Source organism: Agelaius phoeniceus, chromosome 16 (assembly GCF_051311805.1).
Source record: "Agelaius phoeniceus isolate bAgePho1 chromosome 16, bAgePho1.hap1, whole genome shotgun sequence".
Lineage (NCBI taxonomy): Eukaryota > Metazoa > Chordata > Aves > Passeriformes > Icteridae > Agelaius > Agelaius phoeniceus.
This window is the reverse complement of record NC_135280.1, coordinates 1,632,515-1,649,258: the sequence shown is the minus strand read 5'-3', so window position 1 is coordinate 1,649,258 and position 16,744 is coordinate 1,632,515. Positions and strand designations below refer to the sequence as shown.

Genomic DNA, 16,744 nt, shown 5'->3' with positions numbered 1-16,744 from the left:
AGGATCCCTTAAAGCAGGTCCCTGATGTAGAGGATGCCCCCTAGAGCAGGTCCCTGATGTAGAGGGGCTCCCCTAGAGCAGGTCTCTGATGTAGAGGATCCCTTAGAGCAGGTCCCTGATGTAGAGGATCCCCTAGAGCAGGTCCCTGATGTAGAGGATCCCTTAAAGCAGGTCCCTGATGTAGAGGATCCCTTAGAGCAGGTCTCTGATGTAGAGGATCCCTTAAAGCAGGTCCCTGATGTAGAGGATCCCTTAAAGCAGGTCCCTGATGTAGAGGATCCCTTAGAGCAGGTCCCTGATGTAGAGGATCCCCCCTAGAGCAGGTCCCTGATGTAGAGGATCCCTTAAAGCAGGTCCCTGATGCAGATGATCCCCTAGAGCAGGTCCCTGATGCAGAGGATCCCCCCTAGAGCAGGTCCCTGATGCAGAGGCTCCCCTAGAGCAGGTCCCTGATGTAGAGGTGCCCCTGGAGCAGGTCCCTGATGCAGAGGTGCCCCTCTAGTGCAGGTCCCTGATGTAGAGGATCCCTTAAAGCAGGTCCCTGATGCAGAGGATCCCCCCTAGAGCAGGTCCCTGATGCAGAGGCTCCCCTAGAGCAGGTCCCTGATGCAGAGGCTCCTCTAGAGCAGGTCTCTGATGTAGAGGTTCCTCCTGACAGCGTTGGAGAAGCCCTCATTGAAGCGGAACCAGACGTCGCTCCTGCCCACGGCCTTTCCCATCTGCAGCTCCAGGGACTCCTCCTTGGAAACCTGGGGGGCTGCAGCAGCAAAATCCACTTCAAAAACCTTCAAACTGTATCAGCTGTGCCCTGGCTGCAGAGGGGGATTGAGGGAGGCTCTGCTAGGGCAGAGCTGGTGTTCCCAAATCCCAGATGCTGCAACCAAAAATTCCCCCCAAATTCCCTTTGGATGGGGCCAGAATCCATGGATGTGCCCACAGGAACTCTCTGCCAGCTGGGCTAGGCTGGCTTTGTCCCTGCTGCTGTCCCCTGGGGACAGGGCTGAGGGACAGGAGCCCCTCTTTGGGAATGGGGAGAGCCCCCAGTGGCACCCAGGGGCCACCCTGTCCCTGTGCCACCCACCCGGTTCTGAGGTCCCTGTGTCACCTACCCGGGGCCTTGGCCACCTCTTTCCGCTGGATTGGCCTCCCAAAAAAGTCCAGTTCAGGCTGTGGGAAGCAAGAAGCAGGAATGGGGGTGGCTCTGGGGCACCTGCCCTTCCAGCTGCTGCTCAGGGAGGGACAGAACCACGGCAGGGCTGCCCCTGGGCACGGCTCAGGCACCCCAAGGCTCTGCTGAGCAGAGCAGGAGCCAAATGCAAATCCTGCAGCAAGGGCCAGAGGCCGGGAATGCAAACAGCATCCAAATTTGGGGGAAAGGCAAAATGTGAGGCTCAGCTGGGGTTTTACAGGCAGGAGAGGGCGGGGAGCTGAGCCCTGGAGAGGGGCAGTGCCAGGGAAGGATCCCAGCTCCTCCTGGAGCCCAGGGTGGGACCATTCCAGAGCAGCTTTTCCAAGCTGCTTTCCCACAGAGCCCAAGTTCAGCTATTTCAGCCCAAATTCCCAGAGCTCCTCCCTCCCCCAGCCCTGAAAACTTCCTAGGACACATCCAAAATGTCACCCAGCTCCAAGTCATGCCAATCCCAGTGATGCCTTTATGTGACACGCAGAGCTGGGCTGGGCTATTAAAGGAAACTGGACTAAAAATCCCAATTCCAGAGAAGCCAGGGAGAGCCTGGCAGCCCAGGAAGGGCTGGTGGGAGGTGGGGCAGGGATTGGGGCAGGGATTGGGGCAGGGATTGGGCCTGACCTTGTCCTGCAGGGCTGCTCTCCTCACGATGTGCTCCAGGCGCTGCTGGTGGTTGGGGGTCCCCGCTGGCTCCTCCCCGGGGCCATTCCCGGGGTCCTGTGGGGAGGACAGAGCTGAGCCAGGCTCCCCTCGGGGTGTCTGAGCTCCTGGCACCCCCTTGGCCCCATCCCACCCAGCCCCTGCTCGCTGCCAGGTCCGATTCCAACATCCCAAAGATTTTTCCATCATTTTCTGCCTTGTGGGATCAGCCCCAGCTGAAGCCCCTTTCCCTGGGATTTCACATCCCTACCATGTAAACAAGGAGCCTTCAGAGATGTTTTTTGCAGCTTCTCTTTGTCCCACACATCTCCCAGGAGCCTTTCTCCTGCTCCAAGGGGCTCCCAGGGATTAATTATCCCACTGGCACCAGGGCAGGGCAGGCACCAGCTACACCCAGGATGTTTCTCCACCTTTTCCACCCCTTCCCATCTTTTCCTGCCTCCAGGAGCAGGGGCAGAGCCACTCTGCTGCTCCTGGGTGGCTTTGGGAGCTTTGGGAGTGGCAGCAGCCAGGGAAGGGGAGGCAGGGAAGAGTTCACCTCCCACACGGCCAGGTACAAACAGCAGCCAAAAATTCCCACCTAAAATCCCCACCAAAAAATTCCCACCTCTCACTGGAAGGGTTCAAAGCTTGGAACTCCCTCCAGAATTCCTGCAAAAAGCTGAGCCCTGCAGCCCAGCCCAGCTGTGCCAGGGGGGTTAATCCTGGATTTCCACTCCGCAGGCAAAGCCAGCTTTGGGAAAAACACATCCCTGGGGATTTCCTGCACATGCACAGCCCTGGCAGCCCTCTGGGGATGCCCACCTGGGCCAGGCTCCGTGCCTCTGTCCTCCTCATCTTCTCCAGCTCGATCTCCCTGGCAATGAGCTGCTTGGCCTGGTAGCTGAGCTGCCTGCGGGCCGGCAGGGCTGGGAAGCGGCACACGGCCTCCACGTTCCTGCAGCAGGGAAAAGGGAACCAACCCCAAAAATCAGCCAGCCCTGGGCAGCCTGAGAGCCCCAGCACCTCCCAGCCCTGCTCCTGGGTCATTCCAGGGAAAAACAACCCCAAAAATCACCCTGTGATTTCACCCTGTGCAGCCTGAGAGCCCCAGCACCTCCCAGCCCTGCCCCTGGGTCATTCCAGGGGGAACCAACCCCAAAAATCATCCTGTGATTTCACCCTGGGCAGCCTGAGAGCCCCAGCACCTCCCAGCCCTGCCCCTGGGTCATTCCCCCCAATGCAGGAATGGGAATGGGAATGCAGGAGGGATTAGAGGGGTTTAATCCTGGCTTGAAAGCAAAAAGAGGAGATTGGACAGATTGGCCTGAAAAGCTCAGGGACACAACACAGCTCGGGCACAGCAGCAGCTCAACCTTCAGAGGCACCCTGAGGTGCCCCCCCAGACAGGTTTAATGGGAATGCAGCCAGGAACAGGAATTTGGGATCATCAGAGCAGCTGGATTCTTAACAGGCCTCTTTCAGTTTCCCCAGCAACAAGAAGCCACCAGTCCCTCTGCCAGCTGTGAATATTTCATATTTGTCCACTATTTATTCACTATTTATCCACTATTTATTCACTATTTATCCACTATTATTGTCCCTAAAATAAAAGGAGCAAAGCCCTGAGTCAGGTGGCTCTGCAGTCATTCAGAAATCAGTTGTCAAACCAATGCTTTAGGAAGTTTTAAAGAAATAAAGCCCAGGTTTTGCTGGTGACATCAGATTTGTTTGCCAGAGCTGCCAGGTGCCACAGGGGTGTGCCAAGGTGGGGCAGCCCTGCCCTGCCACCTCCTGGTGACAGCCACAGGAAGCTGCTCCCTTCCCTTTAATCCCATGAAACCCAACCTGCTCAGCCCCAGCCCAAGGAAGGGATGGCCCAGCTGATCTGGGGATGGAGCAGAGCCAAAAGTCCCAACTCCTTCCTGAGGATCACCACAGTATCCTGGAATGGTTTGGGCTGGGAGGGATCTTAAAATCATCCAGCTCCAACCCTGACACCTTCCACTTGCTCCAACTCCCATCCAACGCGGCCTTGGACACTTCCAGGGATGGGGCAGCCCCAGAATCTCTGGGAATTCCATTCCAGGGAAGGATTTTGGCTCCCACTCCCCTCCTCAGCCCCGGCACTCACGGATCCAGCTTGAAGATGTACTGGCCCTCGGGCAGGCGCTCCTGCAGGTAGGTGAGGTTGTAGGTGAGCATGGTGCTGATGAGCTCAGCCAGCTGCTGCTTCTCCTTCAGGCTGTAGAGCTGCGTGTTCACCTGGCCAGGGGACAGCAGAGACCTTGCAAACCCCAAACAGCCCAAGCATGGGTGTCACTGTCACATTTTCTGGAAAAATCCCTTTGCCAGGAGTTCTCTCCTGGGAAGCTGAGAAGCCTCAGAGAAAAACGAAAACAATAATAATATGATTTGCTTCTCCTGTGTTTTGCTGCTTTGGAATGTGTTTGGAGATTGTTTACCAACTGGTCATTGTTTCATGTGAATTGTTTTGACTCAATGGCCAATCACAGTCAGGCTGTGTCGGACTCTGAAGAGAAGAGTCAGGAGTTTTTCATTATTATCTTACAGCCTTCTGTAAGTATCCATCCTCTGTTCTTTAGTATAGTTTTAGTATAGATTAGTATAGCATAATTAATATAATATATAATATAATAAATATCATATCATATCATATCATATCATATCATATCATATCATATATTAGCCTTCTGAGAACATGGAGACAGATTCACCATTTTCCTCCCAACGATGGGGACTCAGAAATGCCACACACGGGGTTTGTTTCTGGGTGAGGAAGGACCCAGATCGAGTTTAGTTCTTTCTTAGGGACACAGAGCAGGGACAGACCCTCTCCTGGGCGAGGGTGACTCCGAGAGCTCCACAAAGCCCAGCCCAGGTGGGGCTCAGGACCCCTCCACACAGTTGGGCACTTCAACACTCTGTCCCCAGCTTCTGCACCAGCTGTGACACCAAACTCAGCCAGATTTGGGACACAAAGCCAGGCTGGTTCAGCAGGTGGGGCTTGCAGAGGGCTCTGGGGAGCAGGGCCGGGGGCTGGGGGCACTCACAGGCCGCAGTTTGGGGGCGATGATGTCCAGCAGCAGGCACAGCACGTCCAGCACCAGCGCCTGCTGCCCCGCGCGGCTCCGGGCGCCCGGCGCGATCCCCGACACCATGGACAGCACCAGGTTCTGCATCTGGCCCAGCTTGGCCACGGCCTGGGGACAGCACAGAGGTTGTGTGTGATGGAACAGCCTGTCCCAGTGTCCTGGTTCTTTCCCCAGGTGTGCCAATCACCTCTCCCTTCCCCCCTGTTGCCCCTGCTCAGTGCTGTCCATCAATCTTGGAATTCCAGAAAGGGCATCCTGTGATTGGTGAAGTTCAAAAGATGCCTCTCAGCCCTGGGTGTCATTTGTCCCCTGAGACTTCCCTCCCCTTACCTGGTTGGTGGCTCCCTACCCCTTCCCTCCCCCTCTCCCTGGGGTTAAAAGACACAGCAACCACGGGGTTCTCTGTTCTGTTGGAGCTGTTCCTGCATTCAGAGCCCTGTGGGCCAGGAATAAAGCTCTGGATCCAAACCCTCCAGCAGAACCCAACTCCTTTTCCTTCACCTGGCCTTGAAGCCTCTCCAGCAGAGGTAAACCTGAGCTCCTGCATGCCTGGAGTTGTCCCAAGTGCCAGCTGCAGCATCCAGCTTAGCCAAAGGTGTCTCTGAGGTGAAACCACCACAGCTGCCACCCTTGGTCAAGCAGCAAGGGCCCGACGAGCCCAGGCACGTTCCACCCAGCAATATTGGTAATCAATCCCAATCCACAGGGACACCCAGGCAGGGTCCCTGCAGGCCCAGGGCTGGCTCCAGCAGCCCCTGTGCACTTGCCTCGGGCTGGCTGCTGGGGTAGGCCAGGCGGGGCACGGCGGCGGCGGCGAAGAGCAGGTGGAAGGCCACGGGCAGGAAGGGCAGGTAGCGCAGCAGCTGGAAGCTCTGGGCCTGCAGCACGGCCCGGCCCAGCAGGTCAGAGAAGCACAGCCACTCCAGGGCCAGGCACACGGAGCCCAGGCTGGGATCCCGCACCTTCATGTTCAGGAAGTTCTCAAACAGGCCCTGCAGGGAGTGTGGGATCAGTGGAGCCCGGCTGGATGGGGTCTGAGCTCCCCTCCAGCCCCCCCCTGGCTGCTCTCACCTGGGCCAGCTTCTCCTGCTCTCCCGAGGAGATGGAGAGGTGCAGGATGTGGTGGAAGCGGTGGGAGGAGGAATTGAAGCCCCCTGAGCCCCCAGGGTGGGACAGGTCCTCGTCCCCCAGCAGGAGCTGGGCTGGCAAAGAGGGGTCCATTCCTATCCTGTGCCTGAGGGAGCCCAAAGGGAAGAGCTGAGGGTTTGGGTTTGCCAGTGCTGGAGGAATATTTGGATCCTTGGAAGCTGGACTGGAGGCAATGCCAGTGCTGAATTATTGGGAGCTGAATGGAGTGGTAACAAAGCATCTGTAATGGCCTTAAACTGAGAGGAAAGGTTTAGAAGGAATATTGGAAGGAATATCCCCTGGGAGGGTGGGCAGGCCCTGGCACAGGTGCCCAGGGAAGCTGTGGCTGCCCCTGGATGCCTGGAAATGTCCCAGGCCAGGCTGGACAGATCTTGGAGCAGCCTGGGACAGGGGAAGGTGTCCCTGCCACGGCAGGGGTGGCACTGGATGGGCTCTGAGGTCCCTTCCAACCCAAACCACCCCAGCATTCTATGATCAACACAAATCCCCTCAAGAAGTTGCTCTCCAGGACCTTGCACGTCCCATCCAGCCTCCCTTGAACACTTCCAGGGATGGGGCAGCCACAGCTTCTCTGGGAAATGGGAACAGCACCCCCCAAGCACCCAACAGACGTAAAAACCCCCTCCTCCTACCTCTGGGGCTTGGGCAGCTGGAAGATCTCTTGCCAGATGGAGAAGAGCCCCTTGTTCTGGTCCTTCAGGCCAATCCTCATGGTCTGCACCATCTGCACACTCAGCTCCTTCTGCCCTCGGCCGTGCAGGAACTGCAGCAGGAGCCAGGGGATGGAGGGGATGGGGATCCCAAAGCCCTTGGGAACAGCTGGACACAGCCACCCCCCTCTTCCTCCATGGGCAGGGCTCAAAACACCCCAGGGGACGGGGAGATGCTTCAGGGACCTGACTGGGAGGGACTTTTGTCCCCCCTGTCCCCATGTGAGCCTGGAGCTCAGCAGAAACGTGGGCCATGCCCGTGTCCTGATGGCCATGCCCGTGTCCCCAGAGCCATGCCTGTGTCCTGATGGCCATCCCTGTGTCCCCAGGGCCATCCCCGTCTCCCCAGGGCCATCCCCGTGTCCTGATGGCCATCCCTGTGTCCCTAGGGCCATGCCCATGTCCCCAGAGCCATGCCTGTGTTCTGATGGCCATCCCATGTCCTGATGGCCATGCCCATGTCCCCAGAGCCTTCTCTGTGTCCCCAGGGCCATGGCCATGTCCTGATGGCCATCCTCATCTCCCCAAGGCCCTCCCCCAGTCCCCAGGACTCTCCCTGTGTCCCCAGAGCTCTTCCCATGTCCCCAAGGCCCTCCCCATGTCCCCAGGGCTCTCCCCATGTTCCCAAGGCCCTGGCAGTGTCCCCAAAGCCATCCCTGTGTCCCCAGGCCCTGGCAGTGTCCCCAAAGCCATCCCTGTGTCCCCAAGGCCCTCGCCCTGTCCCCAGCACCTGCAGGGTGTTGATGCAGGAGCGGATGTCGCTGTCGGTTTTCTCGCAGAGCGCCAGCAGCGCGCCCGTGTCCGCCCGCATTCCCTGCCGGAGCGCGATCTGGAGACAGACAGGGCTCAGCAGGGAGGGGACACGGAGCCAGGGGGACGGGGGACAGCCCCTGAGGCACGGGGCCGGGGCCCTGGGGGAGGCAGACCTCGCTGAGGCGCTGGGCCAGGCGGGAGGGCGTGGTGCGGGGGAAGCTGAGCAGGAAGGATTGCTGCCGCAGCGGGCGCAGCGCGGGCACGAACCTGGGGCAGGGAAACAGGGGGTGAGAGAGCCCAGCAGGGAATTCCCTTCTCAATCCTGGAATTATTGAGGCTGGGAAAGACCTCTCAGATTGTTGAGTCCAACTGTTGCCCCAGCACTGCTAGTCACCGTGAAATGATATCCCCAAGTGCCACATCCACACAGCTCTGAAATCCCCTCAGGGATGGGGACTCCACCACTGCCCTGAGCAGCCTGGACCAACCAACACCTGGCTGCCCTTTCCATGAAGGAATTTTCCTAAATATCCGATCTAAACTTTCCCTGAGGCCGTGCCCTCTCCTCCTGTCCCTGTTCCCTGGAGCAGAGCCCGACCTCCCCCAGCCATCCCCTCCTGTCAGGGAGTTGTGCAGAGCCACAAGGTCCCCTCTGAGCCTCCTCTTCTCCAGGCTGAGCCCCTTCCCAGCTCCCCCAGGGATTCTCCAGCTCCCTCAGGGATTCTCCAGCCCCTTCCCAGCTCCATTCCCTTCCCTGCACACACTCCAGCCCCTCAATGTGAGGGCCCCAAACCAACCCCAGGACTGGAGCAGCTGCTCTCAAACAGAGACACTCCAAACAGCCACATCCTGTGTGGGGGCAGGGTTTGGTGTCCCTGTCCCCCCTCCCAGGGCAGGTGACACTCACTGGTCATTGCAGATGCAGATGATGGGCCTGAGCAGGAGCCCCCCCTCGCGCCGCCGCCGCCGCCCCGCGCCCGCCTCGCCCTCGCTGTCCTTCCTCTGGATGATGGCCAGCAGGACATTGATGGAGGCCTGGGGGGAAGGAAACGGGATGGGAGGGATGGGGTTCTTGCTTGTGGAACAGTGGGGGGCTGTTAATGGGGTCACGTTTGAGGGGCTGGTGCCCCGGGCTCACCGCGGGCGCGCCGTCGATCTCGTCGATGATGAGGCAGTTGGGCCTCTCGTGGGAGCCCAGCACCGACCTCATCTGGGTGGCAGCTTCAATGCGGGTCTGGAACACCTCGGGGCTGCGGTCATCACTGCCAGGGGACACAGGGACAGGTGACTTTGGGCGTGGGGACACGGCCAGCATCATCCCTGGGACAGCATCACCCCTGGGACAGCACCATCGCTTCCAGAGCACCATCACCACCTGCATCATCTCCACAACAGCATCATCACCTCCAGAGCAGTACAACCTCCACAGCACCATCACCTCCAGAACAGCATCACCTCCAGAGCACAATCACCTCCATAATAGCATCACCATTACCTCCAGCATCACCCCTGGGACTGCATCACCTCCAGAACAGCAACACCTCCATAACACCATCACCTTCACAACAGCATCATCACCTCCAAAACAGCAGCACCTCCAGAGCAGCACAACCTCCACAGCACCATCACCTTCAGAACAGCATCACCTCCAGAGCACCATCACCTCCATAATAGCATCACCATCACCTCCAGCATCACCCCCAGGCCATCATCATCTCCAGCATCACCTGCCCTCTTTTGTGGGCAGGGCATGGGCTCACCTGGCCCTCAGGCCTCACCTGGCACCCAGGGGCTCACCTGGCACCCAGGGGCTCACCTGGCACCCAGGGCTCTCCTGGCACCCAGGGGCTCTCCTGGCACCCAGGGCTCACCTGGCATTCATCTCCACGGCGTTGTACCCCGCGTGCCTGGCGATGACGTGGGCCAGCGTGGTCTTGCCCAGGCCAGGGGGCCCACAGAGCAGGGCCACCTGTGGCACAGAGGGAAGGTCACCCCTGGAGGGCTTCCTCCTCAGAGGGGACAACGCTGCTGCCCGGCTGGTGGCAGCACAGGGACCCAGAGCCACGTCCCCTCCTGTTCACCTTGTGTTTGGGTCTCTTGTGCTGGTCCAGCTCGGCCTCCAGCATCTCCTCGGTGAGCTGCACCTTGGTTTTCCACTTGTTGGGATGTTCCTTGGCATGGCTGGGTGGGGGATGAGCTGCAGGGCTGGGTTTGGGCTTCTTGCCAGCCTTGTCCTTGCCGAACACCACCGTGTCCCACAGCTTGAGCCACTTGAGCAGGCAGCGGTTGGTGTACTGCAGGGAAGCAGGGAAAATCCATGGAACCTGGGAAAATCCAGCTGGGGGCAGAGGAAAGCTCTCCTTCATGGAGGAGGCTGCTCAGGGTCCCATCTGGCATCTCCCTGGGACAAGGTGGGAACGATTACCTTCCCAGCTCAGCCCCCATCCCTCAGAGAAAGCCTGGCTGAGTCACATCAGCCCCATCCCTGCTGGCCCTGCTCTGTCTTGGCTCAACTCAGCAATTCCCAGCCTCTCCCAGCACATCCCATTCCCTACAAAACTTCTAACAGTCCCCAAAAAAATTCAAAATGGCCAACATTTTCTGGCTAAAATTCTCTCAATCTTTTTTTGCTTTGTTTTGGTGACATTCCATAGATTCATCTGCCAGAACACCCCCAGCCTCCAGTGCAAAGCTGCCATCCCAATCTCCCAGGGACTCAGGACTGCTCCCAGGCAGAGCAGCACAGACACAGCCCCCAGCCAGTGCTTCCAAAGGCAATTCCTGATCCCAGAGCATGACCCCACCCATCCCAAGCCCCCCCCCTCACATCATCACTGAGCAGCTCCATGTAGCGCTGGGGGCTGAACTTGTCCACCCAGAGGCAGTGGGATGCAGACTCCTCCTGGGCTGCTGGAGCTGTGTCCATGCTGGGATCCGGACTCTCCGTGCTGGGCTCGTTCCCCAGGCAGCTGCACCATGGAATTAATGTACCCCAAAGCACCCCAGGAGTCAGGGCAGGGTGGGAACTCCACCCAGACCCTCCCAGGCTGAGGGTGATGAGGGCAAAAAGGCTCCTCTGCTCACAGGTCCCCCAAAACTTTATTGTGAGGGAGGGAAAGGCAGCAGCATGGCAGGGACTGGAGAGGGATTTCATGCCAGCATCTCACCTGCTGATGATCTCTGTCAGCTGCTGGGAGGCCTCCAGAACCTGCCTGCGACGCTTGAGCACAAACACAGAGGGGTCAGAGACACCCCCCAGTCCACGGCTGGGGACAGGAATTTGGGAGCCAGCCCTGTGGCCAGCAGGGGTGGCAGGGACACAGGGGAAGGTCAGGGACATGTGGTACCTCCTCATCCACCTGCTCCTTCAGGTAGGAGAAGGGCACCCCCAGCAAGTGGAGCGGCCTGCGAGCGTTCCAGCCCAGGGAATCCGGGAGCTGCAGGGACACAGCACAGGCAGCCCCCTCCTGAGCCACCTGGAGGCCACCGAGGAGCAAACCTGACCTTCAGATCCCTCCTCACCTCCAGCCCTGTCCTGCAGGGATCATCCCTCAGCACCAAGAAGACCCTGGTGCCCTGGGTGGATGTCACGTTGATGTAATCCTCCAGGACTGGGGGTCTCCTCAGGACCCTCTTCTTTTCCAGGGGTGGTGTGGTCTGCATGGGGACCATTCCACTCATGTCCAGCTGGTTCGAGCTGGAAAACACCAAATTCCTTCAGTAGGGGAAGGGCCCTTCCCCTCTTTCCTGTTAAAAATGGGGTTCAGGGTGACCAACCTGGTATTGTGGAGAGCCAGAGGTGCCTCTGGGCCACCATCCCAGGAGACATCCGGAGCCAGCTCATCGTCTGCACCGAAATCGAGCTTCTTAACAGCTTCCAGGCGCTGCCGCTTCGGCTTCGGGGCTGGAGCAAGCGGAGAGCATCACTGACGGACGGTGGTACCCAGGGGATGCTCCAGCACCCGGCACCGCTCGGGGCGGGGAACGGGGGCACCAGCACCTGGGGAACCGGGTCAAACCTACTGCGGGGCTCGGCTGCTGCCGGGGACACGGCGGGGACACAGTCCCGGTCCCTCTTCTTGGCACCGGTGCCGCCGGGAGAGTCCCCGGGGAGGTCGGGCTCCTCCGGCGGCTGCCTCTTGCCCCGGAACTGCGATGTTTTAGGGCCGGCGGGTGGGGATAGCTCATCTGCAAGAGGGGTCAGACCACGCTGCCGGTCACCGGAGGGGACCCGCGGCGGCACGGGCGCACACGGGCGCGCAAAGCACAATCCCGCTCCCTCCCTCCCTCTGCCGCCTCCCGTCCCGGCGCCGCAGCAGCGCCCACCTCCCAGCTCGGCCAGCACCTCCAGCTCGTCGGCGAAGCGCTCGTAGAAGCCATCGTCGGGCCCATCCTCGGGCCCGGTCTCTTCGCTCGCCATGCGCGGCACCCGCCCCGGCGCCGCCGCCGGCCCCGCGCCCACCGCGCTTCCGCCCGCGCGCGCCGCGGGACCGGCGCTGATTGGGCGCGACGCGCGGGAGGACGCGGCGGGGGCGGCGCTGATTGGACGCGACGTGAGCGCTGCCGGGAGGCGCTGCGGGAGCGGGCGGGGCCGGGGCGGCGGCAGCGGCGCTGCGCGGGTCCCCCCAGCCTGGTCCGGGTCCCCCCAGCCGGGGCCGGGTCCGGGTCTGGGTCCGGGTCCGGGTCCGGGTCACCTCCCCCCCGTCCCGGGTCACTTCAGCCCGGTGCGGGGTGCTCTCCGCCGCGCGTGTCCCCGCCCCGCGTCCCCTGTCCCCTCCCCTCTGTCCCGTGCCCTCCGGCGGAGCCGCCGCGCCCGCGGCCGGGCAGCAGCGGGGAGCGGGGCAAGGCCGATGGCCGCCGCCGGGATGGGCAGAGGCAGCACCGCGGGGCTGCGGGGCCTCCACGCGTGACAGCGGGGCGGGCATGGGCCTTCCGCGCGTGGCGCCGGGGCGGCCCGGGACAGCGGGACAGCGGCGGGGCCGTGCGCTGTGACAGCGGCATGGCGGCGGCTGGAGCGCTGCTGTAGCGTCCGTACCGCTGTGGGACCTGCATCCGCACGGTGCGACACCGGTGAGCCTGGGGACAGGCAGGGTGACAGCAGGGTTGCAGGTGACCTCGGCAGCATCGGTACATGTGCGTTCCCTGCTGGGGTATCCCGTCTCCAGGCCCTGCCCGTCCCGTGTGTCCGGGGCGGCTGTGCCCATCCCGCAGCTGGCGGTTCCTCATCCCGATTCCCCCTCGCTCTCTCTGCCCCGCAGGGCGCTGGCCATGGAGCCGGGCACCATCGACAACCTGTCCATCCTGTACCAGAGCTCCGACTTCATCGTGGTCAACAAGCACTGGGACCTGCGCATCGACAGCAAGATGTGGTACGAGACGCTGACGCTGCAGAGCCAGCTCAAGCACCGCTTCCCCGAGCTGGCCGACCCCGACACCTACTACGGCTTCAGGTGAGCGCCTGGGCTCTGCCCTCAGCTGGGGACACTGCTGAGATGCCCTGGATGCTCCTTTACCCCCGTGTCCTTCCCAGGTTCTGCCACCAGCTGGATTTCTCCACCAGCGGGGCCCTGTGTGTGGCACTCAACAAAGCGGCGGCGGGAAGTGCCTACAAGTGCTTCAAGGAGCGCCTGGTGACCAAAGCCTACCTGGCCCTGGTGAGCCCTCCCTGCCACCTCCTGCCTTGGCTTCTGGTGTTCCTGAACACCTCTGCCCTGAGGGAAAGCTGAGGGACTTGGGGATGCTCAGCTGGAGAAGAGAAAGATTCAGAGTTGGAGCCTAAAGGGGCTCCAAGAGAGCTGGAGAGGGATTTGGACAAGGGCATGGAGAGACAGGACACAGGGAATGGCCTCCCACTGCCAGAGGGTGGGGTTAGGTTGCATATCAGGAAGGAATTCTGGCACAGGGTGCCCAGAGAAGCTGTGGCTGCCCCACCCCTGGAAGTGTCCAAGGCCAGCTTGGATGGGGCTGGCAGCAGCGTTGAAGGTGTCCTTGCCCCCAACAAGGAGTTGGGCTTGGGGAGATGGATGGACTTTCAGGTCCTTCCAGCCCCATCCTTTCTGTGATTCCATGATTCCTGTCATGGGGGTGGGTGAGGAGCACGTGCCAGGGCTCAGTGTGCACATTCCTGCCCCCAGGTGAGGGGACACGTGAGCCAGAGCCGGATGTCGATCCGCTACGCCATTGGGAAGAACACCACAGAGGGCATGACCCACATGATGTGCATCGAGGGCACAGAGGGTGAGCAGCCCCATCCCCTGCTCTGCCCACGCCCCCAGGGATGCTCTGGGGCATCACAAACCCCCTCTGGCTCTCCTGCAGGCTGTGAGAATCCCAAGCCGTGCCAGTCAGAGCTGATCGTGCTGGAACATGGATCCTACAGCGGAGACCCCGTCACCAAAGTGCTGCTGCAGCCACTGACAGGTGGGGACAGGGGCAGCTCCGACGTGGAGCAGAGCCTGGAAAGGGATGAGGGAAGCTGAGACCTGCTGTGCTCAGGGGGACAAATGCCATTAGGTGCACTGTCACCATGCCCTGAAGGAGGCATTCAGGAATTCCCTGTCCCTGATTCCCATTCTGCCCCCAGGGAGGACTCACCAGCTCCGGGTTCACTGCAGCGCCATCGGCCACCCCATCGTGGGGGACTTCACCTACAGCCACAGGCAGGACAGCAATCCCTACAGGATGATGCTCCACGCCTACTACCTGCGCATCCCCACCGGCAAGGAGCTGATCGAGGTGTGCGCGCCCGACCCCTTCGTCACCGCCATGGACAGCAACTGGGTGCCCCAGCACGTCACCCAGCGGCTGGAGGACGTCATCCAGGAGCTCAAGGACAAGGGGACACACAAGGAGGAGGAGGAGGAGGAGAGCCAGGAGGCTGCCAGAGAGGAGAGAGCAGGGGGTGAAGGCAGCAGGGAGGAGGCGGAGGAGCAGCGGGCGCAGTGTGAGCAGTGGCTGGCTGAGTGGGCTCTGCAGTGAGCACAAAGCACATCCCTGCATCTCCAGCTCCAGCCTTGTCCCAGCGGCTCCCCACGGACCCCAGCGCTGCCTCCACACCTGCACTCCCTCTGTGGCTTCCCTCGCTCCTGGGGCTGGCGTCAGGTGGATTTTAGGAGGGGTTGAGGTGGGGTTGTTTTGTGATGCCCATCATCCATCTGGTCACGGGGTGTCCCTTTCCCAATCCTGGGCCTCAGCAGCAGAGTTTGTCACACTCCAGCTTAGAGTGACCCCAGAGCTTTCCATCCCTGTCCTGGGGCCCGGGCACAGCTGGGCACTGCCTTTGCCATGGACATTCCCACAACCTTTCCATGCTTGGATGCAGAATTGCAGCCCAGCACAGGGAGGGGAGAAGGTGCTGGGTGCAGCTCCAGTGTCCCTGTCCCCCATTCCCTCACTCCAGCTGCTGTGGCATGACTGGGGGCTGGAGCACATTCTGGGGACACTGAGAGTCCCCCAGTCCCAGGGTGTCCTGTGAAACTGGACTGGGATGGGCATGGAAAGGTCCCTTCCCCTCCCTCAGCCCACCTGGGCAGTTTTTAAAGGTTGGTGAAGGTGAAGGAGTTGATACCAATGGATTTTAAACTTTTTTCAATTTTCTAGGAAGAGAATCTAGTCTTTTAGGGTTTGTAAAATACGGGTGGTCTCAGGAATGAGGTATTTTTAGTACTTCTGTGGTCAGAGAGCCAGCAGCCCAAAGCTTTTTTAATGGATTTTATTATTCCTTCTAGCACTGCCTTTCCTGCCTTTATCCCTGCTGAGACAGGTCAGAGGACACAAGTCCCTTTCTGCTCACCCACCTGAGGAGGAATCAGTGTCCTGTGTAGGTCCCATGGGGTGGCTCCTGCCTGGCAGGTTTCCAGAGGGTCCTGCAGGCAGGTCCTTCAGCTGGGCAGTTTGGGAAAGCTCTGGAACAGTAGGAAAAGGACAAAGGTGAAAGAGCAGGCAGGAGCTTAGCTTTGACAGATGCCAAGAAATTTCCTTGGAAGTGCCCTTGCTTTGCTGGTCATCCTGCTTCGCTTTCCCCTTCCCTGCTCATCCTCTGCAGCCCTTGGGGGACATTTGGAAATGAGGAGAACAGGACAGCTGGGGCCACACAGCCCCATCCCAGGGCTTTCAAGCACCACGTCAGCACGTGCCCAGAGTTGTCGTCACCTCACCAACCCCATCCCGTTGAAAACACACCTGATGGGGTTCACACAGCTGATATTCCCACCCCGAGGGGGAATAAAAAGGCACAGCCCTCTCCTTGTGGATAAACACACCCTGCAAGTCACCAAAATCCCTGGGGGGGGTGGGGGGAGAATTGGATCACTTGTCCTATGTGTCCCTTCATGATGTGGCTTAGTGCCACCACTGCAGGGCGGGGATGGCCTGAGGTGCCAGCCCTGGGCACTGAGCGGGCACGGTGGGCTCAGGGCTGGTGCCAGGGGGCTTGGAGGGCAGGAGGAGCGGGAGCCCCTTGTCCTTCTGCCAGGCCCCGTGGCCGGGAAGGGCTGGGCAGGTCCCACAGCCGGGAAGGAACACAAGGAACCTTTGTTTGCCAAAGATTCGGGGAATGACGCGCACGGGAGGTGCTGGAAAGCGACAGCGGAGACTGACACAGGGGAGACCCAGCCTTGTCCGCGCTGGGAGCGGGCCCTGCCGGGAACACGGCCGGGATGAGGGGTGGGGACATGAGGACATGGCTGGGGCTGGCACCCTGAGCCCGCCGTGTTTGCGTGGAGGAGCCCTCACACCCCAGCCCAGCCTTTGCGTGCTGCTTCTCCCCAGCGCCACAGATAAAAGGGAATTTTCCTTACCCTGCAGAGGGAGTTTTCCAGGCGCCCTTCCCGGCTGCGTTCCAGGGCCGTGTCCCCGTCCTGTCCCCTCCTGCCCACGGGGCTGCGGCTCCTCCAGTGCCCTGGGGTTGTGGCGTGGCTGTAATGTCCCGTGCACTCCGCAGTTCCAGTTTTGGTGTATTTGCTGTATTAAACGTGTCTTCTGCCCTTCACTGTCCTCTCTCTGCATCCATTTCCCGGGGGCTTCCAGGAATGAGGGGAATGAGGCCGGACCGGCCCCGCGGGAGCGGCCCCGGGGCTCCGACCCGGCCCGACGGGGGAGGATTGAGTGTGAGAGGATTGTGAGAGGATTGTTGTGAGAGGATTGTTGCGTGAGGGAGGATTGAGTGTGAGAGGATTGTGAGAGGATTGTTG

At 60.6% G+C, this 16,744-nt stretch overlaps 2 protein-coding genes across 6 annotated transcripts; one reads left to right on the top strand and one right to left on the bottom strand.

The window, feature by feature from the left end:
• Positions 1 to 472: 472 nt before the first annotated feature.
• Positions 473 to 12,478, bottom strand: CHTF18 (chromosome transmission fidelity factor 18). Of its 3 annotated transcripts, none has more exons than XM_077186792.1 (22): positions 11,899 to 12,032; positions 11,573 to 11,741; positions 11,331 to 11,457; positions 11,076 to 11,250; positions 10,901 to 10,990; positions 10,721 to 10,773; positions 10,381 to 10,522; positions 9,635 to 9,847; positions 9,425 to 9,522; positions 8,692 to 8,815; positions 8,461 to 8,588; positions 7,727 to 7,820; positions 7,531 to 7,629; positions 6,723 to 6,853; positions 6,013 to 6,175; positions 5,709 to 5,933; positions 4,900 to 5,049; positions 3,960 to 4,090; positions 2,651 to 2,783; positions 1,808 to 1,903; positions 1,110 to 1,167; positions 473 to 757 (listed from the first exon to the last, which is right to left on the bottom strand). In XM_077186792.1, exons 1-22 carry the CDS (start codon positions 11,971 to 11,973, stop codon positions 621 to 623), a joined length of 2,811 nt encoding a protein of 936 aa, XP_077042907.1. In that variant the 5' UTR covers positions 11,974 to 12,032; the 3' UTR covers positions 473 to 620. The 3 variants fall into 3 exon arrangements, with proteins under 3 accessions (XP_077042907.1, XP_077042906.1, XP_054499937.2); XM_077186791.1 differs by having other exon boundaries at positions 474 to 757; positions 11,577 to 11,741; positions 11,899 to 12,478; XM_054643962.2 differs by having other exon boundaries at positions 475 to 757; positions 11,577 to 11,741; positions 11,880 to 12,028.
• RPUSD1 (RNA pseudouridine synthase domain containing 1) lies at positions 12,201 to 16,542 on the top strand. 3 transcript variants are annotated; one of them, XM_054643640.2, is made up of 6 exons: positions 12,201 to 12,623; positions 12,812 to 13,003; positions 13,084 to 13,207; positions 13,688 to 13,790; positions 13,872 to 13,973; positions 14,137 to 16,542. In XM_054643640.2, the coding sequence occupies exons 2-6, from the start codon at positions 12,822 to 12,824 to the stop codon at positions 14,529 to 14,531; spliced, it is 906 nt and encodes a 301-aa protein (XP_054499615.2). In that variant the 5' UTR covers positions 12,201 to 12,623; positions 12,812 to 12,821; the 3' UTR covers positions 14,532 to 16,542. The 3 variants fall into 3 exon arrangements, with proteins under 3 accessions (XP_054499615.2, XP_054499614.2, XP_077042908.1); XM_054643639.2 differs by having other exon boundaries at positions 12,201 to 12,680; XM_077186793.1 differs by having other exon boundaries at positions 12,201 to 12,686.
• Positions 16,543 to 16,744: the final 202 nt, after the last annotated feature.